The sequence below is a fragment of the Oncorhynchus gorbuscha genome, unplaced genomic scaffold (assembly GCF_021184085.1).
Source record: "Oncorhynchus gorbuscha isolate QuinsamMale2020 ecotype Even-year unplaced genomic scaffold, OgorEven_v1.0 Un_scaffold_1431, whole genome shotgun sequence".
NCBI lineage: Eukaryota > Metazoa > Chordata > Actinopteri > Salmoniformes > Salmonidae > Oncorhynchus > Oncorhynchus gorbuscha.
The window spans coordinates 125438-136530 of NW_025746213.1; the positions used below are offsets into that span (position 1 = coordinate 125438).

The window sequence follows — 11093 nt, forward strand, 5'->3', positions numbered from 1 at the left end:
AAATGGTCTATTTGCATATAGGCCTACTGCAGCTCTTTTGGGTATGCTGCACTGGTCTGTGTAGTCTGTCTAGTGTACTGGCTGAGTCATGCACAATAGAATCCTAGTCTGAAGCTCTCTGCCTTCAACACTTCTTGCATAGTTCTTCTTGTTTAGGTATGTTGCGTTGAAAGTGGCTAATGCTGCTGTTGATTGGATCACAATTGCCAAAGTAAAGGGAAACGTTGATCGTGTTAACTAACGGAAAACTCTCAAGTGAATGAAGTTCAATCTCGGGTTTCTTTTCATGGGCTGATATTTCTTCTGCGAGGCAGTCTCAGGCTGCTGCGCAGGCATGCAGTTTAGAGGGAATATTGCTGAGTACCACTCTAAACATTTTCAAGCATGGTGGTTGCTGCAACATGTTATGGGTATGCTTGTCATTGGCAAGGACTAGGGAGTTTTTTAGGATTAAAAAAGTAACGGAATGGAGCTAAGCACATGCAAAATCCTAGAGGAAAACCTGGTTCAGTCTGCTTTCCACCAGACACTTGGAGACAAATTCAACTTTCAGCAGGACAATAACCCAAAACACAAGGCCAAATATCCACTGGAGTTGTTTACCAAGATGACATTGAATGTTCCTGAGTGGCTTATTTACATTTTTGGCATGAATATCTATGACAAGACTTGAAAAAAAAATGGCTGTCTAGCAATGATCAACAACCAACTTGACAAAGTTTGAAGAATAATGGGCAAATATTGAACAATCCTGGTGTGAAAAGCTTTTAGAGTCTTACCCAGAAAGACTGACAGTTGTAAACGTTGCCAAAGGTGATTATATTGACTCGGGGTGTTGAAGCTAAACAACAGTGTTTTATTTTCCATTTAATAACACGTTTGTATTTTTCTTCCACTTTGAAATCACACTATTTTGTTTAAATCGTTGACCAAAAAATGACAAGTCCATTCGAAACCTTATGCACATTCGTGAGGCTAGCATCTCCCTTGAACACAGGTGGTGGATGTCAACACCCCTCATCGAATATTTTAAAAAGTGTTCAAATAACAATATGTATCCACCAATCCAAAGAGGGGAATAGGCGTGAGCTTGACAGCCCGCCGTTCCGCTCTGTGGACAATGAATCCCATTGTTAGGGCGACAACACAAGTATCTTGTCATTATATCCAGTATCTACACACACACACACACACACACACACACACACACACACACACACACACACACACACACACACACACACACACACACACACACACACACACACACACACACACACACACACACACACACACACACACACACACACACAGTGGAACACATGCGGATGAAAGTTGGGGGAAGGAATTTTTCACGTGGGCGTAGGATCTCAACTGTAGTTTGAGTTTATTGATTCTAGCAGATAAGTTATGGAGAATTTATATCATTAACACATTACTCACTTAAAGTACATAATACGTGGAGCTTTACCAGAGACTGAAGAGGAAGTGAGACACTCCACTCACTGTTTTTTTTCTGGTTCAAGGAAAGTCAATGAACTAACTAGATCAGACCCAGCTGCTATTGCATTGGTGTCTATGGAAGACTACACCATTACAAGTAGACTTGAACTGACCATTATTTTCAATGGGAAATGGCCTGAGTGAACGATCTTCATTTATCCACCACATACTTTAGTTATGTGATGTTGTCCCAGGGCTCTGCTGGTCAGGACTTTTGCCTAGTTCCAAGGCTCTCTGTCTTAGAAGCCAGCTTCAATGTATCGGCTATTCAGTTGGCTATTTTTGTCACTTACTTCTATACAATTGTGTGCATGTTTCACGGTGACGGGCATTGAAGGAGTGTCTCATACAAAACGCTGATAAAGGTGAGGCAACACAACAATAGATACAACACATTTGACATATTTTATTCTAGATGTATCAGAGTTGATTTATACCTCGTCCACATGGGGTGGACACTGATATTCATGAATAAACAAAAGGGATTTCATTGACAAAAAAAAAACATTTGAAAATGATTCATTTGCACATAGAAGCACAACACCAATGGTCCGATCCTCATTTGATCATGTAACATTACATGAAGCACGCCATTTTGTTGAAATCCTGAATAAGTCGTCCTTCAACAGCTCAGAACAGGTGCATGGAGAATAGTTCTATGCATATCCTTTCTTCAAAGGCTATTTGTTGTGGTGCAAAGCATGTCAGAAAACCCATTTGTATTTGTCTCGTAGGCTAAACTCATTTGCCATGTCTCTAGAGGAACAGGATAATGCCACAATCCTTGTGGGGAATACTGGAAAATCACAATATCAGGCTTGGTTATGTATAAAAAGTTACTTGACTATTTACAAAATTCAAGTTTGTATTTCTACAAAGTAAAAGTGCATCAAAATTATGAATTTATTCCATGTATTTTCCTCCAATGGAGATACTGTAGGACTAGTATGAGAGGGGAAGGAACGTGGAATCTCCAAAACAGACTTACAAAAAAACAGTTCTCTGGAAACAAAGTTCTCTGGAAACAAAAGCACCAGAGAGGTTCTTGAATGTTGACAATTGTTGTCCTGGTGTCTTGGAGATTTTCAGTTCACAATACCGTTGTCTAAAAGTCACTTGGGTTGAGTCACATCTACTGGCACATACCGCCAACTTCTTGGTCTTTGTGTTTCTCTCCAGAAGTATGTACTGTACATGTCAGCGCAGTAGGCCATAGTAAGCCAATATTGCCACCTGCAGTTGGCACAGCACCTTGAGGTTTCTTCTTGTACAGTTATCTCAAAACAAAGCCTACCAAGGTGAATCAAATTTAAGCTGCTTGCCTCAGAATCATTGTCTGACTATAACTGCAGCCTTTTCCAAGTTAGTCATTATTACACCAATAGGAATGGACTCATCAACCAAAATATCTCTCCATCGCTCTTCAATGTGGTTAGGAGGAAGGGTGCCATGCCTAGATACAGGGTAGAGGTCAGAGGTGGGTAACCATGGGGAAGAGTGTCTAGCTAAAGGGTGGAGGTCAGAGGTGGGTAACCATGGGGAAGGGTGTCTAGCTAAAGGGTAGAGGTCAGAGGTGGGTAACCATGGGGAAGGGTGTCTATCTAAAGGGTAGAGGTCAGAGGTGGGTGACCAGAGGCAGTGTGGGTGGAGGTTAGAGGTGGGTAACCATGGGGAAGGGTGTCTAGCTAAAGGGTAGAGGTCAGAGGTGGGTATGGGTAACGAGGCACAGAGGAGGGTCCAGTAGTCTCAGCAGTACAGTGAAGGGCAGGGCATTATGGTTGGTAGTGCTAACGTCTCATGGGTCATACAGGTACAGTTGGTCATCCAGTGCACTGAGCAGGTCTTGATCTGACGGTCTCATCTGGCAGAGCCTTCTGGACTGTACCGCTGTGGTGTCGGGGGGGATGGGACAGTCCCTGAGTGTTGGTTCCCCTGTGTGTGTGTGATGGCTGGTCCCTCGCCTGCGTTAGTTACCGCTCCTCTGCCACCTTTCCATTGGTCTCCTGCTCATCCTCTTCTCTCCTCTTCTGCCTCTGGAAGAAGCCAAGCTTGGAGGAGGAGGGAGAAGTGAGATTGAGAGGCATAGATACTTCTAGATCGTTTTCATAGAAACAATCTCAGCTGGCTTTATCAGTGTGGGAAAATACATACAATAATGTACAATCATTCTTTGCCAGAAGAGGGCAGTGTCGTCTACTATTGCACTGCAGTTACAACACTGTCTAGACGTCAGTCAGTTAAAATCCTCCTCCTGAATTTAGAGAAAGAACCTGAGTGTTCTTGAAATGGCACACTATGCTCACTGTCACTTCTGCAATCCAGGACAGTACAATTACAGGTGCAATCTGGTAATTATCTATCTAGTTTAAACAAACACAAATCCTGTTGCTGTAAACTCACTATCTAGATATGATCATGTCCATGATAAATGTATATTGTGATCATCATGCCGTTGTAATGTTTGTACATGATGAGAGCTCCAGGGTAGTAGGGCAGGGTTTACCTTCCATAGAGCTAGGCTGAGCAGGGACAGCAGTAACAACCCTCCCAGCGTGCTCCCAATGATAATCCAGATTGAGATTCTGTAATCCCCTTCTTTCCTAATCTCCAGGATTATCTGTGGAAACAAGCACACAAAACAAGACAAAATGGCACCCAGATCAAATAACAAAAGCTGATCCTAATTCAGTTTACACGTCATAGACTGCAGTAGATAACAGATAACAGTCTACTAAAAAAAAAGATGCTCTTGTACACACACACATATGCAGATCTTGCGTGATGCTTTGTGGGTCAGTGTTAACACGGTGGCATCTTGTGTGGATCACCGGTTTGACTGGAATTCCATCTGACCAACGATGCATTCAGAATAAAATGTTTCCATGCTCTCTTTCCCTGTGGAGTCTCGTCAAAAGCAGAGATGAAGGGAACTGGTTGTGCTTCTAAGAGCGCTGAGTTCAATGCATAACAACTTTGTGTGACTGGTTGTTGCTTAACTCTAAATATTGGCCTATAGGTGGCAGCAAAGAGCAGTGTATGGGAGAACAGGGCTACGCCACATGTGTTGCTGTTGGTCCTTTCGGTCCTTAAGCACCATGCAGTCAATCATGTGTGTTAGAATAACAGCCTTGGCTGTGAGGATTCTGCATAGCTATTAGGAGCTCATTTGTAGAACACGAACTGCAACTATAGTGAGAAGTAGTCTAGTCTCTTGGCCAGGCTGCGATTGAAAATACAACTTTTCAATCGAATGAATGAATGACACTATAGAAGGGGTTATGCACTGAAGTGTGTCTTGACTCTGAGTGTTTTGTACTCACATGTCTGACAGGCCTTTCTTCATGAAGAAACATGGGGCTTGAAGGTGGAAGTTCTACTGTTGCACTTGTCACCAGTTCCAGGACTTTGAACCTCAGCTGGTGTTGTAAGAGAGGGTGAATGAACACAACATGAAGTTAACGTCTCACAGACATGCTCAAGGAGTGTAGGATTTAGCCGCGGAATGCGATATACTCACAGCATGCAAGGCGTCCAACCGCAATGCCCCCCTGATTCTGACGCTGACTTCCTTGTAGGGGTTCAGGTTGACAGTGCATTGGACTGGCAGAGGCAGAGTATTGGACTGGTTCTGAATAGAGGCCAAACACAAGCTTGTTAGTTAAGAATGTTCCATTATTTAGGTAAGCTAGTTGAAATCATATGGTGTGGGTGGGTTACCAGGCGTGAGACTCGAGAGAGGTCTTCTGGGGACGCCCTGCTCTGTGCCACATGTTGAGGGGGTATGCAGCGGGTACCGTCTGTCTAAGGAGACAGAATTACATCTCCGTTAGAACCGAGACAGTATGAGTACACACTTGGTGGTCTCTCAAAGGAAGCAGACCATTCTAAGTCCTTGGCCAGATTTTCAAGTCCTCTCACTTTGTCAATATGGAAGTCCGATATCTGCAACAGCTGGTTCCCGTTTTTGGTCATCTCTGGAATTTCGATATTCAACTGTAGGTCCGTCACGGGAAAGAAGCCCAGGTTCTGAATCTGGGAGAAATATAGGGCACTAATTCAGTCTTAACTCAAGCAATAAAAAAAGAGTTGGGGTATTTTGTAAATGTAATTGCAATATAAAGTATTTCTACACTGTAAAGACAATTGATTGTTGCGTGGTTGATGTATGATTGTGCCGCAACCCTGTGTGTTGTGACCTTTCATCCTCACCTGGAAGGTGAAGTTAAATGGAGGACCAATATTTCCTGGTATCTCCAGGGAGAGGTCTGCTTTGATTTCACAGCCAGAGGGGTTGGAGTCCCTTTACGGAGAAAGGAAGGTGATACACTCAATCATGTACAGTGGCATGGGGCGGCATGGTAGCCTAGTGGTTAGAGTGTAGAGGCCTCAGGGTAGCCTAGTGGTTAGAGTGTTGGTCTAGTAACCAGCAGGTAGCCTAGTGGTTAGAGCGTTGGTCTAGTAACCGGAAGGTAGCCTAGTGGTTAGAGCGTTGGTCTAGTAACCGGAAGGTAGCCTAGTGGTTAGAGTGTAGAGGTGGCAGGGTAGCCTAGTGGTTAGAGTGTAGAGGCCGCAGGGTAGCCTAGTGGTTAGAGCGTTGGTCTAGTAACCAGCAGGTAGCCTAGTGGTTAGAGCGTTGGTCTAGTAACCGGAAGGTAGCCTAGTGGTTAGAGCGTTGGTCTAGTAACCGGAAGGTAGCCTAGTGGTTAGAGTGTAGAGGCCGCAGGGTAGCCTAGTGGTTAGAGAGTTGGTCTAGTAACCAGCAGGTAGCCTAGTGGTTAGAGCGTTGGTCTAGTAACCAGCAGGTAGCCTAGTGGTTAGAGCGTTGGTCTAGTAACCGGAAGGTAGTCTAGTGGTTAGAGAGTTGGTCTAGTAACCAGCAGGTAGCCTAGTGGTTAGAGCGTTGGTCTAGTAACCGGAAGGTAGCCTAGTGGTTAGAGCGTTGGTCTAGTAACCAGCAGGTAGCCTAGTGGTTAGAGCGTTGGTCTAGTAACCGGAAGGTAGCCTAGTGGTTAGAGCGTTGGTCTAGTAACCAGCAGGTAGCCTAGTGGTTAGAGCGTTGGTCTAGTAACCGGAAGGTAGTCTAGTGGTTAGAGCGTTGGTCTAGTAACCAGCAGGTAGCCTAGTGGTTAGAGCGTTGGTCTAGTAACCGGAAGGTAGCCTAGTGGTTAGTGCGTTGGTCTAGTAACCAGCAGGTAGCCTAGTGGTTAGAGCGTTGGTCTAGTAACCGGAAGGTAGTCTAGTGGTTAGAGCGTTGGTCTAGTAACCAGCAGGTAGCCTAGTGGTTAGAGCGTTGGTCTAGTAACCGGAAGGTAGCCTAGTGGTTAGAGCGTTGGTCTAGTAACCAGCAGGTAGCCTAGTGATTAGAGCGTTGGTCTAGGAACCAGAAGGTTGCAAAGTTCAACCCCCCGAGCTGACAAGGTACAAATCTGTCGTTCTGCCCCTGAACAAGCAGTTAACCCAATGTTCCTAGGCCGTCATTGAAAATAAGAATTTGTTCTTAACTGACTTGCCTAGTTAAATAAATAAAATAATAAATAAAAATATCTGTATATCTAACATTTGCCATTGTGTCTGTGCAACACTAAATCCGTCAGTGACAGGGAATCGCTATGATAGTTAACTGTTTTATTTAAGGAGAGTGACAGAATTTACATTTTATTTTAAATTTTACCAGGCAAGTCAGTTAAGAACACATTCTTATTTTCAATGACGGCCTGGGAACAGTGGGTTAACTGCCTGTTCAGGGGCAGAACGACAGATTTGTACCTTGTCAGCTCGGGGGTTTGAACTCGCAACCTTCTGGTTCCTAGACCAACGCTCTAATCACTAGGCTACCTGCTGGTTACTAGACCAACGCTCTAACCACTAGGCTACCCTGCCGCCCCAGAAGGAGAAGGAACGTTAGAGAGGACATTGTGACAAAGACAAACCTTGTAAATAGGAGGTCAGCCTCGTATTTCAGCGGGTGAAAGATGTCGTTGAAATTGTCTTCTAAGGTAACCTCCTCTCCGTCACTGCAGAGAGAGAAAAATGCATTTCAACTAATCTGGCATGCCAAACTCACACCTCAATGGGACTGCATGCCAAACTCACATCTCAATGGGACTGCATGCCAAACTCACATCTCAACGGGACTGCATGCCAAGTGACCCTTGGATGACGAAAACATATTTCAGAGATGTTATAGCTCAGTTTCTGTCTATCCTGTTTCTCACTGGGTGGATCTGTAGTCTGTGGTTAGTGTGATGAATCAGTTCATTGTTGAAATGCTGATTGAGATTCAGTATCTGCAGGTTTTCACCCTCTTTTCACCCTCACCCTGATTAGTGACTGTTTGACACCACCCTCATCTGTTGATTAGTGACTGTTTGACACCACCCTCACCTGGTGATTAGTGACTGTTTGACACCACCCTCATCTGTTGATTAGTGACTGTTTGACACCACCCTCATCTGGTGATTAGTGACTGACACCACCCTCATCTGTTGATTAGTGACTGTTTGACACCACCCTCATCTGTTGATTAGTGACTGTTTGACACCACCCTCATCTGTTGATTAGTGACTGTTTGACACCACCCTCATCTGTTGATTAGTGACTGTTTGACACCACCCTCATCTGTTGATTAGTGACTGTTTGACACCACCCTCATCTGTTGATTAGTGACTGTTTGACACCACCCTCACCTGTTGATTAGTGACTGTTTGACACCATCCTCATCTGTTGATTAGTGACTGTTTGACACCACCCTCATCTGTTGATTAGTGACTGTTTGACACCACCCTCATCTGTTGATTAGTGACTGACACCACCCTCATCTGTTGATTAGTGACTGTCTGACACCACCCTCATCTGTTGATTAGTGACTGTTTGGCACCACCCTCATCTGGTGATTAGTGACTGTTTGACACCACCCTCATCTGTTGATTAGTGACTGTTTGACACCACCCTCATCTGTTGATTAGTGACTGTTTGACACCACCCTCATCTGGTGATTAGTGACTGTTTGACACCACCCTCATCTGGTGATTAGTGACTGTTTGACACCACCCTCATCTGTTGATTAGTGACTGTTTGACACCACCCTCATCTGTTGATTAGTGACTGTTTGACACCACCCTCATCTGGTGATTAGTGACTGTTTGACACCACCCTCATCTGGTGATTAGTGACTGTTTGACACCACCCTCATCTGTTGATTAGTGACTGTTTGACACCACCCTCATCTGGTGATTAGTGACTGTTTGACACCACCCTCATCTGTTGATTAGTGACTGTTTGACACCACCCTCATCTGTTGATTAGTGACTGTTTGACACCACCCTCATCTGTTGATTAGTGACTGTTTCACACCACCCTCATCTGTTGATTAGTGACTGTTTGACACTAGGAAGGTCAGGAGAGCAGAAACTCCTGAGCTAAGAACATTAGCTCATTATCTCACCTGGTCATAACTGTAAAAAATCATATTTATCAGTGTTTAAAAAACGGTTTAATATTTGAAGTGGTTTAGTGCGCCCTCACCTGCTGGCTTCTAGAATGACACGTACGTGGTCCAGGAACACTGATCGGCTGAACTCAAACTCCAGGCGGAAAGATACCTACGTGGGGGACGACCAGAGAGAGTATTATAGTACCACGATGACAAATGTTTCCAGATATTAATTTACTGTAGTCATTTCTCTCACAGGAAATATCATGCGTCATTGTAAATAACTTTGTGGGTCAAAGCTTTTTTCCTTGTGTAATTCTTGGACAGTCTTAACTCAGTTCTGTCAACATTGCTGATTTGGTCGTTACAGTGCTCGTACTAGCCACATTACCCATGAGTTTTGCCACAACAGAACAGTCAGAACATGCATACAGGTGTTGACACAGAGTAGCGCTGAGCTGAGAGCAGTAGCACTGGGTGAGGGTTCTCCTGGATATAAACCCTTTCCAAACTGTACGCTCCCTTAGTCCCCAGCCTCCGACAATAATACATCCCACATTAGGGATTAAAGAGAGAAGCCTGCAATAACCTGGACTAAGTCCTTGGCCCAGGACCCAAGGAGCCTGCAGCCCTGTTGGTACCAAACTAAGAACCAGGGCATTTCCCCTCTGAAGACCAAGTCAGAACATATGTACAATTACTGTACTGCCAACATGGATGGGTTCAATGGAGACACACTGTAGCTACCGTGAGTTTACATATGCCTGATTCTAAATCAACCCTTAAAACCTAGGAACCTTGTACCTTCATGTAGATGTAAACAGATTGGATATGGACAGTAGGTGAGAGTGGAGTGTTTTACATTCAGCATCACTACGTCAAGAGAAATAATATCTACATATATTTCAGGATGTTATGTATAATAATCAGGGTCGGTAGTCATTTAGGCAGGTTACCTTAGTGTTCTTGGGCACAGGGACTATGGTGGTCTGCTTGTTGGTATTACAGACTCGGTTACAGACATGTTGGTATTACAGACATGTTGGTATTACAGACATGTTGGTATTACAGACATGTTGGTATTACAGACTCGGTCAGGGAGAGGTTGAAAATATCTGTGAAGACACTTGCCAGTTGGTCAGCGAATGCTTTGAGTACATGTCCTGGTAATCCGTCTGTCCCTGCGGCCTAGTGAATGTTGACCTGTTTAATGGTCTTACTCACATCGGCTGCGGAGAGCGTGAACACACAGTCATCCAGAACAGCTGATGCTCTCATGCTTGTTTCAGTGTTACTTGCCTCGAAGCGAGCAAATAAGTAAAAAAATGTAGCTCGTCTGGTAGGCCCGTGTCACTGTGCAGCTCTTGGCTGTGCTTCCCTTTTTACCCTGTAATAGTTTGCAAGCCCTGCCACATCCGACGAGCATCAGAGCCGGTGTAGTACGATTCAATCTTAGTCCTGTATTGCCGCTTTGTCTGTTTGATGGTTCGTCTGAGGGCATAGCGGGATTTCTTTTTAAGCTTCCGGGTTAGGTTCCTGCTCCTTGAAAGCGACAGCTCTACCCTTTAGCTCAGTGCGAATGTTGCCTGTAATCCATGGCTTCTAGTTGTGGTATGCACGTACAGTCATGTGGGGACGACGTCCTCGATGCACTTATTGATAAAGCCAGTGACTGATGTGGTGTACTCCTCAATGCCATCGGTAGAATCCCGGAATATATTCCAGTCTGTGCTAGCAAAACAGTCCTGTAGCTTAGCATCTGCTTCATCTGACCACTTTTTATAGACTGAGTCACTGGTGCTTCCTGCTTTAATTTTTGCTTGTAAGCAGGAGTCAGGAGGATAGAATTATGGTCAGATTTGCCAAATGGAGGGCGAGGGAGACCTTCTCTGTGTGTGGAGTTAAGGTGGTCTAGAATTGTTTCCTCTCTGGTTGCCCATTTAACATGCTGACATAAATTAGGTAAAACTGTTTTAAGTTTCACCTGCATTAAAGTCCCCAGTCACTAGGAGCGCCGCCTCTGGATGAGCGTTTTCCTGTTTGCTTATGGCAGTATGTGCGGTTTACGTGCCAGCATCGGTCTGTGGACGTATGTAGACAGCTACGATAAATATAGATAAACTCTCTAGGTAGAGAGAGAGACTCTACCTCAGGCGAG

At 44.5% G+C, this 11093-nt stretch overlaps 1 protein-coding gene across 1 annotated transcript; it reads right to left on the bottom strand.

The window, feature by feature from the left end:
• Nucleotides 1–1889: 1889 nt before the first annotated feature.
• LOC124022799 (integrin alpha-11-like) lies at nucleotides 1890–9104 on the bottom strand (the record flags this gene model as incomplete). Its single annotated transcript, XM_046337481.1, has 9 exons — nucleotides 1890–3551; nucleotides 4007–4120; nucleotides 4824–4919; nucleotides 5021–5131; nucleotides 5221–5304; nucleotides 5422–5535; nucleotides 5713–5803; nucleotides 7434–7517; nucleotides 9028–9104. Coding segments are annotated over 9 exons (849 nt in total), but the record flags the coding sequence as incomplete, so codon positions are not given.
• Nucleotides 9105–11093: the final 1989 nt, after the last annotated feature.